Source organism: Eretmochelys imbricata, chromosome 19 (genome assembly GCF_965152235.1).
Source record: "Eretmochelys imbricata isolate rEreImb1 chromosome 19, rEreImb1.hap1, whole genome shotgun sequence".
NCBI lineage: Eukaryota > Metazoa > Chordata > Testudines > Cheloniidae > Eretmochelys > Eretmochelys imbricata.
The window spans coordinates 6501794-6526185 of NC_135590.1; the positions used below are offsets into that span (position 1 = coordinate 6501794).

General features: G+C 40.3%; 1 protein-coding gene across 2 annotated transcripts in view; it reads right to left on the minus strand.

Moving 5' to 3' along the window:
• Positions 1 to 384: 384 nt before the first annotated feature.
• PTP4A2 (protein tyrosine phosphatase 4A2) overlaps positions 385 to 24392 on the minus strand; it is a 30008-nt gene continuing 6000 nt past the window's right edge. Inside the window, exons 2-7 of one of the 2 annotated variants that reach the window (XM_077837761.1) lie at positions 16521 to 16955; positions 16296 to 16378; positions 13875 to 13967; positions 7376 to 7506; positions 3997 to 4071; positions 385 to 2761 (exon numbers count right to left, since the gene is read on the minus strand). In XM_077837761.1, coding sequence (XP_077693887.1) covers positions 2653 to 2761; positions 3997 to 4071; positions 7376 to 7506; positions 13875 to 13967; positions 16296 to 16352 — 465 coding nt within the window. In that variant the 5' untranslated portion in view covers positions 16353 to 16378; positions 16521 to 16955 and the 3' untranslated portion in view covers positions 385 to 2652. Of the gene's footprint in view, positions 2762 to 3996; positions 4072 to 7375; positions 7507 to 13874; positions 13968 to 16295; positions 16956 to 24392 lie in introns of both variants that reach the window. The other variant, XM_077837760.1, reaches the window with a different exon arrangement.

Here is a 24392-nt window from a genome sequence, read left to right on the forward strand (position 1 = left end):
AGCAAGCTCACGCTGTTCGCTGCTGAACTGTGGTCATCAGACCATCTAAGAAGGAGTGTCTGTAGACAGATTGGTCTGAATCTGTTTAGGAACCAGGGTAAAGAACAAAATTTAACATCTATGCAATGAGTAAATTAATTGGGAACCAGAGGTAAGAGCCATTTACAGTAAGAACTTTATTGCACTATGTCCAAGTGCTGAACCAGCTATTGTGCCTGTTGGACCCCAGTCACAATCAAGCTCCCCCTCATGTCTACGAGTCTGTGCACCCTTGTGACTTTATCATGTTTTCTCAATTCAGTTAAGGTTGCAAGGTCATAGTACAAGCTAATATAATATATTATAAATCAAAGTAAAACTAGGAGGAATGCAGTTATACACAGAGCATGTAAATAGGGTTTTTTATTGTTCTTTAAAGGGTCTGGGGCTTTGGTTTTCAATCTGGCTACAACGCTTTTCCCCTCCAGTCTGACATCTCTCATTTGTCAAACTGAAATCAGCTATCAATACTTTATTCAGTTCAAAATCAAAGATTTTAATTTCGCAGAAACAAAAATCCAACTGAGAATAATTAAAATGTTGGTTTGTCGTTCGGGGGTGGGGGGCAATATTAGAGCCTTACGTACCCCTGCGCAGAATCAAACATTACCAATTATTTTCCTAACAAGTAGGAATTAGCATCACGCACTCTTGTGTGCCCCCTTTATCTACAACACACACACAAAAATTGAGCACGTTACACATTTTAAGGCAGGAAGGAGTTTGTTACTACATTAATACAGCTCAAGTCACGGTACAGTATCTGAGCTTTGGGGGGGGTGCAGTGTTTTATAGCCGTGAACCTACAGCGGGATCTTTTGGCATGTCCTTAAGTGGGAAGGTTTGAGTAGTACCGTCATTTTTTGTTTTAACTTAAACACACTTCTAGAAACAGAATTTTAAAATCCATTATGTGTTTTCTGAAAGTGTTTATGCAGTTTTGTTAGGTTACAAATTAAAAAAAACTTTGGACTAGGACAATATTGTACAGAGGCAGTTCACATAACCAGCATCTGAGGTATTAGTAAAGAGGGGGTACCAGTCTGCACTTGCTGGCACTGCTGCTGGGACAGACAAATGAAAGCCTTTGGTGCTGCACAGCAAGAGACCACAAGACAAGACGATCCTAAACCTGTGTTCAAAGTCCTCAGCGGCTGACCACTATTACAAACACAATGTTGAGTTGAAAGCACACAAGATTGCTAATGTGGCAGAACACTAAGCTGGCATTACAATTCATTTGGTAAAACCAGTTTTACTGAAACGACCTCTCAGAGGCAGTGCAAATTACTAGTCTTGATTAGTGCACTGAACCCAGCAATGACTCTGCAAAGAAAATACTGCACTGGTCCTCAAACAATACATTCCAGCCCCTGCCCCCCAAAATCAGCATTTTCCCCACCCCGTAAGTTACGGCCTGCTGACAGTGTATGCACATTAGGCATTGTTGGTGTGTAACCAGTGATTCTCTTTCAGAAAGAGCCTGGTAAAGAAAAAAAGAACAAGGCAATCAGTAATTAAACTGAACTGTACATGAGGACCAGTCTGGGAAAATACCCATAACCAGGCATTTATTCGGAGACCAAACTGCATATATATTATCTGAGCCTCACAGGCAGTACCAATGAGACACTTCAAGTCCTGTTTTATTATGTTCAAAGAGGCAGAGATAATCTGGACAATGACCATAACAGCCTTTCTGTTTCTTAGGACAGAGGAGTTAAAAACTCCCTGCCTGGAATCTTTTAGTTAACCAGGACACTTCTGGATTATGGATGTCTGAATCTTCCTCCACCAAGAAATAATTTTTCTACCCAAATAGCAGAAAGTTAACTTCCCAGACAAGTTTTTTGGAGAAGTACAATTTAGTCAAGCACGCGCACACATGCCCACACACGCACACAGAGCATTATTTGTAAAAATACTACCTCCACCAATTAGAAAAAGAGAGTCTTCAGTTAAAGAAAACTACCAAAAACATCCTGTCATTTGCAAAGTCTAAATGCCACACAGACACAGAACACAACCACCACTATATTTCTCGAAAAGTGCCCAGTGGGACTTAAGGCTGTCAGACTGCTCACCTACAGCAACAAAGGCTCCTCCTTATTTCTGTCTGCCAGCTCTCAGCAAGGAAAGGGGAAAAAAAACGCAATTTTAAAAAAAATAATAATAAGGGGGGAGGGGGAGGAAAAAAAAAAAAAAGGACGTCCCAAAGGAAATTCCACATGCCAGGACCTAACTATGAAGCACTGTCCCCAAACCAAGAAAATGGCTTCTGCACAACCCAATGCTCTGCTGGTTTTCCTTAGACATAAACTTCACTTTATTTTATTTTTTTAAAAAAAGTTAAAAATACAGAAGGTTCAGAAACTGATTTTCTCCTGGCAGATATTCAAACTGCAGCTTGAGGAGAAAACAATCCTTCACTGAAATGTTTCTTTTTTTAATTTTATTATTTTTTTTAAATCATCACCACCATTAGGACAGAGGCTGAGGAGCACTGACTCCACCACTAATTTGATGACGTAGTTTGATTCCAGATTCACATTTCCAGGTGACAAGAGTCCAGAAAACAGCCATGATAACTTCAGCCTTCGTTTAAGGTTTCTTTTACTGAACACAGCAGTGACCATTGGTATCTTTGAAGCGTAATCGCATCTTAGGTCGGTATTTCTCAAGGTAAAGCAGCTGTTTGGAATTGAAAGCTCCCCTCCTTTTCCTAAAATAAACAGAATGAAGGCGTCATATCAATTGCAAAAGTACGGCTTCAGTTATTGTGTATATTTCAAAGAAGATAGCTGCTCGCTGCAAGGTTTTTCCAGCCCCACAGAACTGTCACCTGGCTCACTTCATTATCCACTGTCTCCTCTAGGAAAGGAGATCTTAACTGGGACGTGAAACTCGGGATCTGTAGAGCTGAATTAGTTAAATCTATAGATTATAAAACGCTTCCCTCCCTCATCTTACTGAGCAGACTACAGCATGCCTTTGGGTTGGGAGATTTAGCTTCCCTGGAGTCCACTGCCTCTCCTACAAGCAGAAGTGGTGCTGAATGACATAAGGGATACTCCACCCGCCCCTTGAAGATTAATGTGATGTCTGCATGTGTAGAATTAGATAAGTGAAGACATGACAACTAAATACAAATATTTGAAGGGAGTTAACAAAGAGGGTAATTTAGCTTAATAAGAAAGAGGTAAAGCTAGAAGTAGTGAGAGGAAATCAAGAAAGAAAATTTAGGAGGACCAAGAAAGTCCTCTTGACAGTGAGATGGATTAGGGAGGCAGTTGAAGACCCTGTAGCTCCAACAGCAACACAAAGCAGGGTTTTGGCACATGGTTGTATAGAATCTTCCTACCTGGTGGGCTTCATTTCAAGATCTGATGCTACAACAAAAAACACCAGAAGTTTGTGCTCTCTCTCATTCAAGCACCACTTTTGCCTTTTTTCCATGTTGGATGGCTGCCAACATTTTCTAAGCAGACTGTGCCCCTTCCACACATGAGACCATCAGGGTTCCTGCTGTAGATTGATCATGCTGCTTGGCCCAAGAGCTATAGAATGTCATGCTGCTATGGTACTTGGCCAGGCTACATTTGGTTTTGGTTCTTTAGTAATTTGTCAGTGTCCACCTCAAGCAGGAATTTTACTAAGTTCTTTTGTTAGCATTTTACTTTCACTCCAAATGCACTGGGTCACAAACCAGTGCCTTAATTCACAAGCAAATGTAAAAGGTTGGCTCTTCCCTGCCCCCCAACCTCCACACCCAGGAGGGTGTAAGCCTTGGCATTAAAGTTATGCCCAGAACTGGCAGGACACAGCTACTGGGAAACTATCAGCAGTTTAAGAAGTCTTGCTACAAGTGCACATTGCTCTTAAAAACACAAAGATAAAATTGCATAGACAGACATAGGAGAGGGGAAACGTGCTGGAGAGCTGGTTACTTTTACTTACTGCCTTATGAACTGAACTGCATCCTCATACTTCATCCCACATTCAATGAGAGCCAGTGCAACTAGGACAGGGGCCCTACAAAGAGAAATCAGTATTTATGTTAACAGTCTAGAGAACCAATGTATTGAACCCCTCAAAATAGATCAAATTAGTCTATAAACAAACAGCTTAAGTATCCTGTCTTTAAATATTTTACCTACAGCAAGCCATTTGCCTGCAGCATCTAATGTAAAATTCTCTTCAGCACACAGCTTTGCTTCCAGCACCAAAATCAATAGCTCCTTCAGTGTCTGCCATGAAATAGTAATAATGGATTTTTATTCTTTACTTTTTTACTATAAAATAATTTTGTACTCTGCTGGCCATGAAGAAATTTGAGGTTCATCTTTGGTGCATTTAACTTCTTGTTACAACACAGCTTTAATCCCATACAGACCAAAGAGATGCACTGCTTTTGAAATGACAACACTGACACTTATTCCTTTTGCTAGGTTATTTGTGGGACTTAAGGGGCAATGGAATAAGATTTTCCCCTGCAGGTCACTGTTCTGAAACCAACCCAGCTGAGTGGGAAGGATGTGTGGATGGCTGATTCAGGAGTGCTATGTGAAGGGATATGATGCTCTGAGTCCACGTCCTAGTGCTCAGTTGTTCATATTAGCAATAGCACACAATTACACTTGCACCTTGGTGGCAGAGGAGAGGTCAAGGACTGAACAGAGGTTGTAAACTGAACTACTTGCCCTTACAGTTAATCAGGAACAAAACTGAACAACTCTGGCAGGGCAGCTTGCTCCGTCACTGCTGTGCAGCACCTGGATAAACGCAACTTCAGTTTTCACTGCTGTCAGTCTGAAACCCCACAAACACTAAATGCACTTTAAAAACGTAAGTAGTAGAACAGACAACATTTGAGGTTCAATTCCCAAGCAGCATAAATGCAGTGCTTCCCAGGGCCTAAGCAAAACTTACAAGAAGTTCTTCCTTTTCTTTCTACAAAAAAAGGAACCCAGAGAAAAACCAGAAAGGTCATTCCTAATGAATAAACCTACCAACTCATGTCTGTAATAACAGTAGATGTCAAACTGTCAGCACACTTTGACTTAATGCTGGGCAAGAAGCAGGAGGGCTTTAAATCTTTTAATTGAGCTACAATCTGTGGTCATCTTCCACCCTTCTCCCCCTCCCAAAAAAATCCTCACACGGAAACAAGACAAAGAACGGAGTAGCAAATCATGTTAATTGCCATGTTTTTGCATTACTCAGGTTTTTCCCTGCTTCAGCATTTCACCTCTCCCCTAGGGGAAGAAATGGATTTAACAACCAAGTTAAGACCAGCCAACCCAACTTACATGACTCTTCTTGATTTTTCTTTATCCCACCTTTCTGTGTTTTCATTATACCTATTTAAGAATTTATAAGTCTCCCACCCCAATCACAGAAGCATCTCAAGTATTTATCTCTTCGTTCCCAGCATGTAGGACAAGTAGCGATTTGTTTACAGAACTTATTTGTTTACATTTGAGAGACTGGATGTTCTATTTAGCTTTCCCAATTACCTGAAGAAATGAATTTTCTTTTTAGTCGCAAACATAGTGACTCCTTCCTGGAGGAGAGGGAAATTGCATTTCGGACCCACAAAGAAATCAGCACATATACGAGAGAGATCTCTCTTTACCCACCACTAAAATCCGGCCACGTTGGGGAAAACAGATCAACTTTTAAATAGCATATAGCACTTATGTATAACAGTTTAGAGGAGGTAGTGAATAGCATATTAGGTTGAAAACCAAGGAGGAAATTTAGGAGACAGTATAGGATTACTAAAATTGGATTATGACCAGGAAGTACCAGGGGGACCTCAGGCACAATGGACCTTGGTTTTGGGTCTTTATCAAAAAATGGAAACTCCTACAGAACAGTTCCCCTAGCATTATGCTGGGATGGTAGCCAGTACTAATATAGGAGTGACACCCACTGAATGAGTTATATTCTGCTGCATCTCAGAGTTCCCTCATGCAAGTACTGAACTAGCCTGACCCCCGATTACCTTATGAAATCTGATTAAATGATTCAAAAGACTAATTTTAAATGACAGTCCAATCTGTCCAAAACCACCTTCCACAAGTTTATTTTAGATATTAAACTGGAGCTTACACATTTTGGAAGAGGTCATTAATAATCTTGTCAGCTGTCCTAATAATTAGAAGCTATAGAAATCCACAAATCAGGCACAATCTTGGTGCACTCCCTTCCCAGGCTGGGAGGGAAGGTGATGCTGTCTGTGTGGGGAGTAGAGTAATGGGAGATAGGAAAATAGAGAGGGAAGTGGCACACATGACAATTTGCTTAGCTTCCAGTAACAAAACAACACTGCAATCTCAAACAATACCTGTCCTAGCCTTAGGATGAATATGAAATCTGTAGCTCCTGTGGAAATAGATGTATGAATTGTATATTGGGGGTAGGCGATACAGCCAAGAATTAAGGGATTGCAAAGAGCCATAGAACCAATATCCTGATTTACCAATTTGAGGAAAGGCAGTTTAGGGCTGATGGGGCAAATTATCATTCACTGGGTCCCCTAACCACCAAACAGGCTGTTAAACCTGCTGTGTATCAATGTATTATTATTCCAGCATTCACACTGCTGCAGGAAATGCCCTCAGTACTTCCATGTGAACCTTTCTTTTCAGGTGTTTATAAGTGACAAAAATTGCTCTGGTCTGCTTTTAAATGTCTCAACCTCAAAACAATAAGAGTTTAAAAACTAGTTTGGGACTTCCAAGCATTAATATATTAAAAAAAAAAAAGCTATCTTTTCAGTGAAATGTTGCATGCCAATATTTTGTAACATTATTCAATGGCTTTGACTAGTTGGAAGGCAACAAAAAAGAATCCAACCATATAAAGTGCTTATAGAATCTCAAACTCCCACTGAAGTCAATGGAATAGAAGGCATTCAGAACCTTGTAGCTTAGGCCCAGAGCAAACAATGTATTTGGCTTATACTGCATATATACATTAGGTTTGTCAAAAAGCACAAGAGATTTTTAGCAGAGAGATGCAATGCATTTTCCACTGAGTAGATTCTCTAATTCTTCTGACACATTATGATCTGTCAGATCAGCTACTGTGAACAAACAATCCAAAATGAAACAAGAGCTTTGAGATACAGTTGCCGTGTCACCTACCATTTTAAAATTGTAGTAAGCTTCCTTGATTATGATGGTATGAAGTTGCTGATGTTACTTAAACATAGTTTGCTTGGTTTTTTGTAACTGAATGAATGTAGCTATCTTTCAGAATGAAATCTTCAACTAGTTTATGTATATGCTAAAGTGAATCCCTTACAAAACCAAAAGAGCAAAACACGTACCTTCCCAATCCTGCAACACAATGCACAGCAACACAGCATCCAGGCTCTTCACGAAATTTGGTTTTCAACAGGTTTAGCCAGTCATCAACTATTTGATTTGGGGGTGGCGCTCCATCATCAAATGGCCAGTCCTTCAGGGGAAGAAAAGATTAGCTATAATTTTTGTGCAGGGATTATACACATTGACAGAGAATGCAATCCACAATGAACAGCAGGGCTAGCGGGAGAGGAGCAGGGGGTGGCACAGGCTTTTATTCAGTCAACATCCAAATTCTACACGGTTGTTATTAAACATATAATTTCCTAGTATTCCAGATACAGATTCAATTATATCATAATATAATACTCAACAAAATTTAAATATCCTTAAACATTTTAAATTAAAAGCTAATTCACTAAAAATCAGCTAATTTGGTCTAGTGGAAATTGCTGACTGACGACTCAGTTGTAGAATGGACTTTGTGGAAAAACTAAACAACTGTCTTTGAAATATCACTGAAATTTTGTAATTAAATCTAAATAAACTGTAATTCAATTTAATACTTAAAGGAGGATGAAGAGAACTGTGTAGACTTTTGCCTAAAAGTACACCACTTCAAAATATTATTTGTACCGTATACTCTGCATGGAAGAGTCTGAAAAGATTGCCGCACAACTATTCCACTGGATCAGCTTGTCCAACTGCAATACATGGCATCTGATTAGGAAGAGGCATTCATACCTACCCTAGGTATTATCCACAATTACAAACACATGCCTCTTACTCATATGCAAAATATAGTGCTTAAAAATAAATGGAAAAGTGAATAACTGAGCAGCATCTATGATTTTTTTTTCCTCCTTATGAAAGATTGTCAAGAACGTAAAGAACTGTCTGAATCATACTGCATAATATGAGCATGGCTATAAGTCAGAATTTTATGTGAGATTATTTCCAAATCTTTTTCACTAGATAATTCACTTTTGGCATCTATGCTTTCTGTTTATAGAGTTGTGTGTGTGTGTGTGTGTGTGTCTTGAAATTACATTTCAAGACAAAGGTGGGCCCAGGTTTTATTCTCTTCTCAGAAACTAGAGTGAAAGGAGCCTTCTTCTAGCCCTTGGCTAGGAGAACTATGGCTATCATGCAGTACCTTGAGGATCCTGACTTCATACTCTCCTCCTTCAGGAGCCTAGAAAAGACATGCAGAAACTCTGGAGAAGCACAACGCTACTGGGCTCTTAATTTTGAAATGTAATTGTAACTAGCACCGTGACACTTCCTGGGTAGCCCATTAGACAGGATGGCACACCATCAGAGTAGGAGCTGTCATCTGCTTATCAGTTCCAGGAATAGCCATCCAACACCACTATAATTAAAAAAGGAGTACTTGTGGCACCTTAGAGACGAACCAATTTATTTGAGCATAAGCTTTCGTGAGCTGCAGCTCCGATGAAGTGAGCTGTAGCTCACGAAAGCTTATGCTCAAATAAATTGGTTCGTCTCTAAGGTGCCACAAGTCCTCCTTTTCTTTTTGCAAATACAGACTAACACGACTGTTACTCTGAAACCTGTCACTATAATTAAGATTGTCAGTATTTCATGCATCCAATGAAGTGGGTTTTAGCCCACGAAAGCTTATGCTCAAATAAATTTGTTTGTCTCTAAGGTGCCACAAGTACTCCTGTTCTTTTTGCAAATACAGACTAACACGGTTGTTACTCTGAAACCTGTCACTATAATTAAGATGGTCAGTATTTCATGCATCCAATGAAGTGGGTTTTAGTCCACGAAAGCTTATGCTCAAATAAATTTGTTTGTCTCTAAGGTGCCACAAGTACTCTGTTCTTTTTGCAGATACAGACTATCGCGGCTGCTACTCTGAAACCTGTCAGTATTTCTATTGTCCACATTTTTCAAGGCTTAACATCTTTAGTTGAGAAGACCTCAACACAAGAACAACCTTTAAATATTAGTAGTTGAGAAATTGCAAGGGTACAAATCTGCCATTGTTAGAGCTACTGAAACTGAAAGCCTCATTTCTCCAAAATAATTCTGCAGGTGATTAATCCAGAATATGGATGCAGGGCCTGACCATATGACGTATTTAGTGCACTCAGCTCCTTTTCAAATTAACTTTTGTAGGAGTTTATACTCCACATTCAATATTTAATCCAAAAACACACAAATTGGTATCCATAATCATTTAGGACCAACGTTGTTCTCACAGTAGTTAGTCAATGACAAATTTCACAGAGTTCCATAGAAAAGAATGACCCATTACTTGATTCTCCCTGGTGAACTGGAATGTTTCAAAGAACGGAATTCAGCCTTAACTCTTCATGTCCTTGCTTTGGATTTCTCTCATGTTACTTACACATAACCATTTAAAACCACATTAACTTATAGTTTAAAGAACTGACATAAGAACTTAAGAATGGCCATACTGGGACAGACCAATGGTCCATTCATCCCAGTAACCTGTCTTCTGACTGTGGCCAATGTCAGGTGCCCCAGAGGGAATGAACAGAACAGGGAATCATCCAGTGATCCATCCCGTCGCCCATTCCCAGCTTCTGGCAAACTGAGGCTAGGTACACTTCAGAGCATGGTTTTGCATCCCTGCCCATCCTGGCTAATAGCCATTGATGGACCAATCCTCCATGAACTTATCTAGTTCTTAATTTAACCCTGTTCTAGTCTTGGCCTTCACAATACCCTCTGGCAAAGAGTTCCACAAGTTGACTGTGCATTGTGTGAAGAAATACTTCCTTTTGTTTATTTTAAACCTGTTAGCTATTAATTTCATTTGGTGACACCTAGTTCTTGTGTTATGAGGAGTAAATAACACTTCTTTATTTGCTTTCTCTACACCAGTCATGATTTTATAGACCTCTATCATATCCCCCTTAGTCTCTTTTCCAAGCCGAAAAGTCCCAGTATTCTTAATCTCTCCTCATATGAAAGCCGTTCCAGACCCCTTATCATTTTTGTTGCCCTTTTCTGTACCTTTTCCAATTCCAATATATCTTTTTCGAGATGGGGCAATCTGATCGGCACGCAGTATTCAAGATGTGAGCGTACCATGGATTTACATAGAGGTAATATGATAATTTCTAACTTATCTATCCCTTTCCTAAGGATTCCCAACATGTTAGCTTTTTTGACCTCCGCTGCACATTGACTGGATGGTTTCAGAGAACTATCCACCATGACTCCAAGATCTCTTTCTTGAGCGGTAACAGCTAATTTAGACCTCATCACTTTACATGTATAGTTGGGATTATGTTTTCTAATGTGCATTACTTTGCATTTATCAACATTGAATTTCATCTGCCATTTTCTTGCCCAGGCACCCAGGTTTGTGAGATTCCTTTTAACTCTTCGCAGTCTGCTTTGGACTCAACTACCTTGAGTAGTTTTGTAAATTTTGCCACCTCACTGTTTACCTCTTTTTCCAGATCATTTATGAATATGTTGAACAGTACTGGTCCCAGTACAACCCTTGGGGGACACCACTATTTACCACTCTCCATTCTGAAAACTGACCATTCATTCCTACCCTTCGTTTCCTATCTTTTAACCAGCTCCTGATGCACGAGAAGACCTGTCCTCTTACCCCATGACAACTTACTTTGCTTAGGTGCCTTTGGTGAGGGACCTTGTCAAAGGCTTTCTGAAAATCTAAGTACACTATATCCACTGGATCATCCTTGTCCACATACTTGTTGACCCCTTCAAAGAATTCTAGTAGATTGGTCAGGTGTGATTTCCCTTTACAAAAACCATGCTGACTTCTTCCCCAACAATCACGTTCATCTATGTGTCTGATACTTCTGTTCTTTACTATAGTTTCAACAATTTGCCTGGTATTGAAGTTAGGCTTACCGGTCTGCAATTGCCAGGATTGCCTCTGGAGCCCTTTTTAAAAATTGGCATCACATTAGCTTTCCTCTGGTCATCTGGTACATTAATCCCAAAGATACTATTATCCATTCCAGCCTCCTATTTCCCTAGTTTCATCTCTTTATTGCATACACTTGTTTACCAACACTAATAGTTCAAACAGGCTACATCTAATTCTCCAATTCCCTGCTTTCTCACTATGCCATCTGTCAAAGCAGGCTCACTAGCTGCCACATTCCACCGTCTTTGTTTGTCTTACTAGTATATTACCTTATATCATGGAAAGAACTCAAGCTTTACTAAAATATTCTGTTTCACGAGTTTCATAAGGCTTTTGACCTCAACAGTTTTAAATAACACATGCTGTAGTTTTAATCTTTGTTATTTTTGTAAACAAACGTTAGCTTTAAATAGTGGTATGTGTCATTTTCTCAGCCAGCTGGTAATATAACACCATTTCTGAATGGTGACAGCAGCCTGTTTTGACAGAGCTGGTTTCAAGAGGGACAAGTGGTTGTGGGTCGTGCTGCTGAATATTCAGAGCCACTCTTAAATGCCAAAATACCACTGTGATGTATTAAGTAATGAAGACACTATCATGGCTGGAATCATCTGGCTCAAGTATGACATTAGCAGCAAATCTTCTCTGTCACCTCCTGTTTTCTGTTATCCTTGTCTGATGTCTACAGGACTTGTTCCCTCTGCTGTTTTGCTCTCCTGCAACAAGAGCATACTAGGAGCAGTTACATACTGAATGCAGAGAGAAGGCTGGTTATCAAGGACAAATGTGGCAAACATACAGGATCCTGTGTATATAATTTAGAATTTGTAAGGCACTCAAATATCATGGTGCTGAGGACAATATGAGCTCCTAAATAGATATTCGGTCATCATTGCAGAAGTAAACTGGCCCTTCTGCACCATAATTGACACTGGCCCATTTTCCAGTCAGCATGGTGCATGCACCTCACCTGTAAACAAGTTGTTTTGACCAAAACACCATCACACTCCTATGGAATTTTATGACCGCTACACATATGCATTTCAAACAGAAATGCGGAGGTAGAATAAAAGAAACTGCACCTCTGGTAGAAGGAGGATTGCTCATGAGCCTGTGCTGGGTTTTTTTGTTTTTTTTTTTTAATATGCTGTAACTTTCCTGTGCTGTTCCTGGCCAGTTTGCTTTCCCAGCAGAGCAAACTGACTGCTATAATTCATTTGCTTTGATGATGCTCTGGAAACACTATGGTTAACAGCTGTGGTGGAGTGGGGAGGATCATCCAGCAGAGAAACTTCAATGCCGCAGTGAGGCGAGAGGCTCCCCACAACCTAGTGCTGAAATCAGAGCATGGCAGTACCCATTTTTAAATAACTCTGAGGCTTTTCTTTTGAAGTCATATATAAGTTTAAGAGTAGGATCACGCAGAACAGAATGTATCCCATAAATACAAGTCCCGCAGAGTTGTGTGGATTTTCCTCCAAATTGTCCATGGTCTCTAGCCACAAAAATGAGAGGCAATAGAAGACTGACTACCTACAACTAACTGTTAGGCAGGGTGCAGCTTCTGAGATGCCAGCGGAGAGACTGAGGAGTCACTTCAGCCTTTTTATTATATTGAAAAGTCACATCTGACATACAATAGCTGTTAACTTTTGAGGTAATGCATTTTCATATCTGCCTTCATCCCTAATGCCTTCACACCGCTAACAAAAAAATCAACCTAGAGACACCAAGCAATACCATATTTCACTGTGCAAATCTAACCATAAACAGCACAGTTACAGAATTATACCTCCTGAAGAAGAAGGGAAGAAGCCACTAGGTACACTGCACTTACAGCTGAGCCCACTGACTTCTATAGCGAGTTGGACCTCTCACATTACTGGCGTTTTATGCTAGAACTGGTCTACAACATATACAATACAGCCATGTGTCAAATATAACCGCTATGTAAAATTATGGCTGTTTTCAGCCTGTGTGTTAAAAATTTCAAAAGTAATAAGTGAATGCCAGTTAAGCAACAACGATATTTTTAAAGTCAAGTTAGTACCTGTGAAATGTCTGAGATTATCACTAGAAATGGAAGTTCAGTTTAAGCAGAACAAATACCCCATCAATACATTTTACCCATGTTTTAAAGATACCACCTTTAGTAGAGAAGTCACTCTTCATTCCGTAGCTGCCAACAGCAAAGCCAGTTATGAAATTGTCACTGGTTCTAGGTCCAGAATTGAGACTACCAAATCAAATCACATAGGCTGAATAGATGATACACCATTAACTTTGTCCGTACTAACCTAATCCACATTCAAATCAGTGACCAAGAGATGAACAGCAAAATATCTCCTGAGGCACCCAGACCTCCATGAATAAGAGTTTCTATTCTAACTAGAACTCCTGGTTGTAGTAATAATCAAAAATATCTCAGATGTATTTCACAAAGTTACAAGCACTTTACTGAACAAGCATATCAAAGTGAGCTCTCAAATTTTATAGTAGTCGCACAGTCCTGGGTCATTATCAGGCAGAAGCATGAATGCCAAACAGTGCTGGAACATCTGATTCATATTTAATGATTTTTCAGTTCAGAAAGAATTTTAAAAGAGACTCACTAGAACTTGGATTCCTTCTTTTTCAACAGGAGCTTTATCATACGTGGCATCACAAACTCGCACCAAGGTTGTCACTCCATACTTCTTAAGCTCCTTTAAGAACAAGAAGGAAAGCAAACACATGAATCATACTCCCAGAATGGGGAATTAGAGCATTTTCTCAACTTTAACAAAGCCAAATAAACATGCTATGCTGAATCAATCACAGTGTACATTGCTCTACAGTTCCATGGAGGAGACTAGATAACTGAGGAGCAAGGATAGCGCCAAGAGTCTCATCCAGTTCTAAGCTGAAAGGATGTGGTCTTGACCGACATTACGATGAGGGTTAAAAGGCCAGGGGGAGAAGAGGAATAGGAAATACCTCTATGTCAGTCTCACGTAGGGCGGGAGGCCAGAGTAGGAAAACTGCCTTATAGGTATGCATATGTAACAGCAAAATTAAAATAGCTACTTATACCCTGCATGCAGATTCTTTCTCTCTTTAAATAGAAGCATGGATCTGTCTGCCTCAGGCAATGCTGAGACATTTTGAAACAGAGAGGAACAGAACACACAGAACCGTATTCTAGCTTCCTTGTAATGCACTATAAGTAGCACATGGTGCTAGATAAATAATCAGATCAAACTAAAGCTGCCCCAGTTCATTTTGAAAGATCAGACAGCATTTCCTCCTGGGCCTGTACTGGGAATGGCTCTTCAAAATTTATTTTTACACTTTAATACCCCACATGCACTGTCCATCCCAGGCTCTAGGCCCCTGGATAAGGTATTAGAAATATAATCCATAACAATAAAATGAAAACATCACATCAATGGGAAAAAACAAACAAACCAGGGTTTCAGTCCAAACTAACCATTAGTGTTTGAGCGGATTGCTGACAAAAAGAACATCTTCCTGAAAGGTGGAATCATGTTGATATGAAAACTCAGTGTCAGATCACAAGATCTTACCAAAATGGAAGAGATCTATTAGATCAAATCTTCCCCCTGCAAGGGCATGATCTAGTCTTCCTAAAGGACTTACGAGAAGATGCGCCACAGTTTGCAGCAAGACGGGATCTAGTGGTATGCTGTACCAGTACTTTTCGGGTGATGCCATCTATTTCTGCAAAATTTAAGCTTCCGTTTTAACAAGCGTTTAAGCCTTTATAGTTTCAATTACAGTAATTTGGGTATGACCCAATGTACAGAGGAGGTGACGCCATTCATCTCAGTTGAGGCTAAAGACGTAGTTTAAAAACGTCATCACTACTAATTCCATTACCAGAAATAGTTAACTATTCTGAGATTAGAAGCAGAGTTTGAGGACCTCTTTTTTTTTTTTTAATTAAAGTCTGACTTCTATAATAATGTTATTAAAAGTTAATGTTTAAAGTCAAATTTACACAAATTACGAAGGAAGGTACTGTACATCTGGGGTCAGGCTTGGGATATGAGGGATTACAAGTATCGGTTACAAGGTTCATGAGATGCATACAGAGTACATAGACCCAGATTGGGGTGCGGGAGTTTTTTAAAATGTCAGTGGATAAATGGGCTCGGGTACGCCACCCATGGAGCATATTTAGAGTCCAAGTCAGTACTGGTGTAGTGCTTAAGTACATGGGTGGGGTGCGTCCCTTGGTTTGTCAGGGAAGGAAGTGGGTTTATTACACTCGATCTTAGTCAAAAGGCCAAAGACAGATTAATCAACCACTAGAGATCCTTATTCAAAAGCCAGAAGATGAGCTATGGCTCTCTGGGGTTAGTACGTTTTATTACATCAGACAACAAAGGGTAGTCTCACTCAATAGTAAAGACAACGTGCTAAATCACCCGGCAAGTTATTGGGATGGCAGAGTATTACGGCTTGTCTACTGCTGCTGCGCCGTTATAGTATTTCTGCGTAGACACTATCTATGCCAACGGAAGGAGTTTTCCCATAAGCATAGGTAATCGACCTTCCCGAGAGGCAGTGGTTCGGTCAACAGAAGAAGTCTTCTGTCAACCTCGTGCTGTCTACTTGAGAAGTTAGGTTGGTTTAACTGTGTTGGTCAGGCCATAGATTTTTCACACCGTCTGATCCTTGTAGCTGGGTCAACCTAACTTTTGATTGTAGGCTGGACCTAAGAGGAGTCACCTTTATGGGCTCCAAAAGGAGTCCCATCCAGCCTCTCTCAGTCAAAAGATGTAGGACTTTCAAGAAAGGAAATCACCAAAGGCTTCCTTCTTACAGAGTCAGGAGAACTTTAAACAGTTTAATGAAACAAAGTATCTGATCATTAAAGCTTTTTTTTTTTAAATTATATAAAGTATAAAGGGTATTTCTGATGGCATCACCCATGGTGGATCTGGGAGATGTGGATCTAGTGCTGCTTTAGAAATTTCAAAACACAAGGAATGGGGGAAAAAACATACTACTGTATCTGGCTACCTTACCTCTGTGAACTTGTTGAGGGTTGCATTGGTTGGGTTGTGAGTGATCAGAAAACGCATACTCTCATAAGTAATCTCCACCGGGGCTGGACGGTTCATAATGGCAAACAAAAAAAATATATGTGGGGGCAAAAAAAAAATATCAATAACCCTTGAAATGTTTCACAGCAGAAAACATTAAAAAGACCACTAAAATGCCTGGGCTTGATCAGAACTATCTTTATTGACCTGTTTGTTCTTTAAGATTTTTTACTTCAAGAAAACCAGGTTTGCTTTAGAATCCACTTGAATTCAATTTAGGCCTCAATAACTGCAGGTGGTATCCTTCAGACTCCAAAAATTCTGACTACATGCAAGACTAGGCAGCCTGTACTACATTTAGGCACTGGTGAGGCAAAAAAAAAATAAGGGCAGATCTTCTCTCCACTTTGTTTTCTTGATGCTTAGTTTTGCTTGAGTCAGTAAAAGGAATATGCTTCCAATATGCAGAAGATATCCCATATATTTGAAGGTGACTGCTGTGTCTGGAGTCTTCAAGGCAAAGTAATTATGGTACGTAGGACACGCTCACTTGTCAGCCAGGGTGCTGTGCTGGGCCTGGCAGAAATCTGCCCTGATGCTCAGAATCGCCATAAATGTGTGACGTATATTCCAACAGAAAACCTAAGAAGAAGAAAAATGTCACATTTAAAAGGGATTGTTCCTTCTGATTGTACAGTGCTATTGAATACAGTGCACCCAGAAGCCTCAACATAATTAAAGTATGAAGCATTAAACAAACAAGCCTGCTTTTGAAAGTACTTTGATGTACACTGAACCACATCTTTTATTGTAGTACCAAGAAGCATTCCTGTATTATGTTCTATCTTTTGGCATGTGGATGACAAATATTCTACAAAATCTCAGTTAATCAAAAAGCCAAGTAATACTGAATACCAGAACTAAAGGTGAAATACCGTCATCATACACTCAGATAGCTCATAATTAAACATTTACATAGAAAGCAGCAGACATTCTCCACAGCCAAACAATCTGTATGGAACTAGACTAAGTTCATGGAAGACAGGTCCATCAATGGCTACTAGCCAAGAGGGTCCAGGATGCAACCCCATGCTCTGGGTGTCTCTAAACCTCTGACTGCATGAAGCTGGGACTAGATGACAGAAGATGGATCACTAAATAATTGCCTTGTTCTGTTCATTCCCACTGAAGCATCTGGCACTGGCCTCTGTTGGAAGACAGAATACTAGGCTAGATGGACCATTGGTCTGACCTAGTATGGTCATTCTTATGTTCTTAATCTGTAAATTAGCCTACCTTTCATAAGCTATTTATGGAAGTTCAGTTTCCACACAAAATGGCCAGATAACAGAGTTTCACTAATCAGATCATCACTTCCCTCAAGTAAATATGAATAGCACAAGAAGGAAGCAGAACGACTGCACTGCTAACATTTTGTAAAGCAGTATTCAGAACACACAACATAATGGAAAACAGCAAAATTCTAATTCCACTTTGGATAAATGCTGATTTTACCGAAGTTAGGATGTTCATCAGCTGAGGCTATGTCTACACTTAAACTGCTACAGCAGCACAGCTGCAGCACTGCAACCGTGCCATTGTAGTGCTTCCAGGGTGGATAAAAATCAATGATTTTTTTTAAAAAAAAGGTTTTTATTTTTTTGATAAAATGCTTTTTGAGGAAAAAACCTAAAGATAGTTTTAATTAAGACACACTATAGCTCAAAGATATCTCATCATGGAATAGGGATTATAAATTCTAATTCTATAGTATGAGACAATACATTCATGTCATGTTTAAGAAAAGTTTTGTAAATGAGTTCCAATAGTTCATGGAATAGGGACCCAATCTTATGGGGTTCCACAGGCTTCTGTATAGATTATTTAGGTGAATCTTTCTATCTACCCAATGGGACTCAGTGCACAATCTAGAAGATACCATCAGAGATGCTTAATTTTGCGGTTCTCAAACTGTGGATTTGTCTCTCCAGAGGTAACATGCTTGTTAACAGCAAAAATGTTTTAAATTAAATAGAGGTGAGAAATAACAGACCTCAACCCTACTGTCCCTCTGCAAATTTGTGTACACAGAGTCAATCCCTTACCTCTCTAAAAGTGAAAAGTTTCAAAAAGTTCAATGAATAGAAGATTGTTGGGGGTGGAATAGTTCTGGACAAGGAGAAGAAGTCTGGAGATAAATGTGAAAAGCGAGGGACATATGCTTGTCATGTTAAAATATTAGATGTTTGCTGTTGAAGAAAAAAATCCAGAATACTTAACGTTGTTGTTTTAGTTAAATAAAACAATTTAAATGTCTGTCTGGTGATGTTCTCCTCCTAATACAGCATGGCAAGAAAATCCTCCAAATACTAATGATTAACCTGTTGAATTGGAGATAGTTCACCTCCCAGTGACTTCATAAATATCTGCTTTAGTTACCTTTGGTAAATGAAATAACCAAACAATCATTCATTTTCTGATATAGCTGTAAAACTAATCTGAAAAGTTTTCAAAATAAATCACTGTTTTAAAATGTATAGTGTGTACCTTCTAAAAATGAAGCCTACATCTATCTCTGAGTTGTGAAGAATATTTATTAAGGTTATAACCACCAACAAGAATGCATTTTTATGTAGAAAACCCATGATTAAATTGAGTCTTCCTGACTAGTGATTTAAATCATGATATAAATCATGATTTAAGTCAAATCCTGAGTGCTTCAGTGTAGACAGTCACTACAGTGACAGGAGGGGTTCTCCCATCACTGAAGTTAATCCACCTCATTGAGAGGCAGTATCTAGGTAGATGGAAGATTTCTTCCTTTGACCTTGCACTGTCTACACCGGGGATTAGCCGGCTTAACTACATCTCTCAGGGGTGTGGATTTTTCCTGAGAGACGTAGCTATGGCAATGTAAGTTTTCAGAGTGGACCAGCCCAGTATGGAATTATTATAGGCTGTGCTGGTAGTGCCACCATTAAGAGTGCTCAATACTTCCAAGACCCTGCTTTCAGTTGCTTATAACTTTGCCAAACTTCAACTATTCGGGCTGAAATTTTCCATGCTGGCTGCCTGCCTCAGGCTGTTTTTTTTTTCTTTTTTTTTGGGGGGGGGGGGGAACGGTGGGCACAAGGGAAGTTTAAGATAAAATGATTCAGTCATTACTGAGAAAGAGATTAGGGGAAAAATATGTTTTGTTCATGTTAGAAAAACTGTACAGCCATTTTGATGAGAAGCTCTTGCACCTCATACTTTGGAGCAGGGTCTTGACATTTGGCAAGGAGGTTGCCTTCATGTAACAAAGATGCTTTTTGCCATCCCGGTGAAAATTTGCCAAAATTACGCCAAGTTATACAACTATGAAAATTCTCAGTTCATACACTCAGCAGAGACTTTAGAATTTGGTACCTAAATTCACTGAAGACTGCACTGAGCATGCATGCTCCAGTCCATGGCTGCAAGGGCTGAGCAGATTTCCCTGCAATTGCTGCTCCTCCCAGCCAGAACTACTATGGTGCCAGGCATCAGAAAGAGTGGTTTTGCTGGCAGAGCTTGTTAGTTTCCATGGCAAAATAAAATACCAGCAAAAGCACGTTTGTGCCAGTATAATCTCCATCCGCATTAGGGATTTTGTCAGTACAGAAATGTTGTTAAAAACTCACACCTGTAACCAACATGGATAAAACCAGCAAAAGTTTCTAGCATAGATCTGACTGAAATGCAGAGGGGTGAGGAGCCAGGCCAGGGATGGGACATAATCCAGTAGGAACTAGTCTGAAACCACAAGCTCATTTCAAAGGCAACCAAACATTTAATGGTAAGAACTTAAGTCACTGTCAACCTTATCCAAGTTTGCAGTAATGAGGGATGTACCATCCACTCCTGCCACATAAAAGTCACATGAAAGATGTTTTATACTACACCAATAAGACGTAACAAGTTTAATTCTGCCGTGAAGTATATAGTCACAGATCCACCCCACTGCTGGAAGCAAACTAGATGGGCACACTCAAGGGTGAAACGCTAAGCAAAAGCAGGAAGTATGCCTTTCACTGCTCCATTGAGCACTACAGTGTCTTTTTTCCTGCTTGTTTTTAAGCAGAGAAAAGTCAGGTTGATGCTTCCTTTCCTGGAAGATTTTAACAAGATCTTTGGAGGAGTGTGATGACTGTCCCAACTCAGATTTCTGTCTACAGTTACTCCTCAGGTTTTGGGCTTCCTCTGATATCACCATGACAGTCCAAGATTTTGCCAAGTTGTCCAGCACACAAAAAAAAAGTCAGTAACACATTCCTCATGTAAAAATGACAGAAAAGAAGTTCTGAATAATAAACTTCATTAACCAATCTTTGTACAAAGGAGAAAAGAGCACCAAGTTTTCACCCTTAGACAAGGAATTCAGCTTTATCTAGTGGGAGCAAGGCAAACCTCACCAGCATGGTCTTATCCACTATGAATAATTTCAGATAAAATAGACCTTTAAGCTAAAGGGGAAAAAAGATACATAAAAATAAGAGCCCTTAAAGCTACAGAAATATGTGACAGCAACTTCTTTTTTAAAGTAGCAGCCTTAACCAATGGCGGAAAATAAAAGAAATGCAAAACTGCAATTTAAAGTCACTAGCCTGACACTTGAACCAAAACATCAAAATGGCCCATACAATCAATTACCCTTTCTCTGACACCAAGTCAAAAATCAACTGCAGAACAGCAATTATTTCCTTAAAGAGTTGCTTTCAAAGCCAAAAAAAATACATTTTTAATTAGGATGCCACAGACAAGAACAAGGATGCTTTTAGTCACCTTACCCAACCCTAACACAGTTTTTATTCTAAGTGAATGAAATTCAGATTTCTAGAATGAACCTTGGAATATTTATCAGTTTTATAATTACAGGATTACATTATAAATTCTCTCCCTAGAAGGAAGAGTTCCATCTAATACATCACTGTTAAGTCCTTGCACCTGTCAATTCATGAGAACTGGTCACAACTTTATCTTGTACACATTTCAAGAATTCAAAGCAAACAGATTAGTTGTGATGTCTCCCAGTCTGCTACAGCTCTGATGTACTTAGTAAAAAAAAATTACTAAAATCATGGCATATGCATGTGTTCAGCACCTGTAAACTCTTGAGCAAGAGCAATGTGGTCCTCTTTCAGGCAGAAACAATGTATTCCATTTAAGCATATACTGAGAGTCAATTGACACTTTTTAGACAGTGGCCTAAAGAAAGATTAGTTATATCAAAAAGGAAAATTATAATAAGTTAACTTCCTTACTCTTGAGGACCTGGTAAAGCTGTTTAAACAGATGGGACAGTTCAGCAGTTTAGTGATCATGCAATACATGAGAGGAGAGTCCCTAGCATCCTGACAGCACTATGGAAACACAACAGTCTCTGGTGGAGAGAACATTTTCTTTTATTGTTCTAAAACTACCCATTCTGACATTTTTCAAGCACACGATTCTCTGAAAGGAAGGAGCCTCCTCCAACTCTATTCAACTATACTTGTAGTTGCAGCAACACATGGTCACTGAGGTTACAATTCTCCCATTCAACAGCAAATCAAAGAGTTACACTCTACCCAAATTTCTTTTCCCAGGATAAGAGAAACATCCACAAAGTTGGATGTCTTTATTACAGTACACAAAGGAGACCGTATGTTCTCATGAATCAAGTGTGGGACTGAGAGTCAGAAACTCAGAGTCCTAATAACGGCTCTACAACAGCTCACTGGGTGGCCTCCGGCAAGTCATTTAGACCATGTCTACACTACAGGCGCTTCATCAGCACAGGTCCAGTACCGTAGCAGTGCTGTTACGGCACCGTAGCATAGACGCTTCCCACAGCGACGGAAGGGGTTTGCTCATTGCTGTAGATAATCCACCTCTCCAAGCAGCAGTAGCTAGGCTAACAGAAGAATTCTTCCATCAACCTAGATCTGTCTACACAGATGGATTTTTCACACCTGAGCACTGTAACTAAATCGACCTAATTTTTAAGCATAGACCAGGCCTTATTTTTGGCATCTCAATTCATCATCTGTAAAATGGGGCTAATAATCCTATAATACTCCCATGGGGGCAGTAACTGTTTATTTAGTTAATATCTGAAGAATGATTTGAAGATGGAAAGCAGGGGTAAATCAATTTTGAGTGTGTCAAGGTCCAGATTTCTTGTTCAAGGTATAGTAAAGGTCCAGACTGCAGAGAAAATCATAAAAACTCGATAATAAGTTAGTAAAAAGATTTCAGGGGCCATTCAAAGGCGTCTGACGGTCAGAATTTGGCCTGCAGGCTGCCTATTGACTACTCCTGCTCTAGGTCATGCCTTTAGATGAAAACTTGCAGCTAGGAGTGGTGCAAAGCGGCAGAATTAGAGATGTTTGCCCTGCAAAGGGAGACAAAGTGATTATGGATAGTTCTAGGAAGAGATGGGTGTATGATGTACACATCTATCAAGTTAGGGTCTCTGGGGAACCATGGAGGGGCAGGTCTCTTTGCTCCCCTCTCCTGGGTCAGTGTCTCTGCAGAGACACAGCACGGGAAAATCTCTCTGCTTCTACCCCCCCCTTGTCCCAGATCGGGATCTCTGGGGAACCATGTGGGGGAAGGACTCTTCCTTTCCTCCTTCCCCCCAGGGGAACCAAGTGGGGGGGTCAGGTTTCTTCCCCCCTTCCTCTCCCCCTCCGCCTCAGGTCAGGATATCTGGGGAGCGGTGTGGGTGACAGGTCTCTCCAGAAGCACACCCCTCCCCCGCCATGGTGCTAAAGCCCCAAGTTCCGTCACATCCCACGATCCACTGAAAAGCCTCTGGCGGTCCAGATTTGGACTATGGGCCGTCTGTTGATTACCCCTGATGTGAAGATTTGTATTTAATGTCTGAAGAATTATTTAAAGATGTGAAATGCTACGTGTTAAATATTTGAATATTTTGAGAAACTCTACCGTATGCCAAGTTAAATAAGTATCTAAAGACTATTTGGTTGTCTATATGCACATTTGCCCCCAAACTGTTAAATACCATAAGGTAAGGGAACAATTTAGATCAGTGAAGTAACTTTTTTTTAAGGAGTTAAGGAAAACTATTATCCATCAGGCCAGATTAAAAAGCCCCTAAATTCAGACAGTAAATGTAAACGTCTTTCACTTTGCCAGTCAAGATATCAACAGGCACTTAATCCTGGGAGCACTGACTGGCCATTATGATTGATCAGAATGAACATATAACCTAGCTTCAACCTCAATGAATGCCACAAAATGAACAATTCTGAGGTAACTTTGATTCTCAGTTTCTGTTCTTCAGAAAGAGGGAAAAGAAAAGTGAATGGCTACCAAAACATTACAGCTAGGTTGTCTTCTTATGGATAATTTCATGAAGTATTATGTGACTGGGGCAAGAAGGCATCCAACACCTCAGTACTGCAGTGAGCTGTGACTGGTCTGTTACAAACCCAAGTAGGCCTTGCACTGACGTGATTACTTTTGCTATTTAGACACCCTTATAATAGCCTCATAGCACTTGATATGACTTAAAAAGCCATCTTTATTAGCTAAATTACATGCAAAAATACTGTACAATTTGCAAGAGTTATGGTGAAAAACAAACAGACGGAAAAAGATCCCTATATTAGCTTCTAAAGCAGAGGTGGGCAAACTACGGCCCGCGGGCGACATCCAGCCTGTGGGACCCTCCTGCCCGGCCTGAGCTCCTGGCCTGGGAGGCTAGCCCCCAGCCCCTCCCCTGCTGTTCCCCCTTCCACCCAGCCTCAGCTCACTCTGCTGCCGGTGCAATGCTCTGGGTGGCGCGGCTGCGAGCTCCTGAGGCAGCGCAGCTGTAGAGCCCAGCCTCACCCGGTGCTCTGTGCTGCGCGGTGGGTGGCTGGCTCCAGCTGGGTGGCACGGCTATAGCTCCGCCAGTCACCGGTGCTCCAGGAAGCGCAGTAAGGGGCCGGGGGGTTGGATAGAGAGCAGGGGAGTTCAGGTTGGTGGTCAGAGGTATGGATAGGGATCGGGGTGGTCAGAGGGTGGGGAACAGGGGGGGTTGAATGGGGGCAGGGGTCCCGGGGGGCAGTC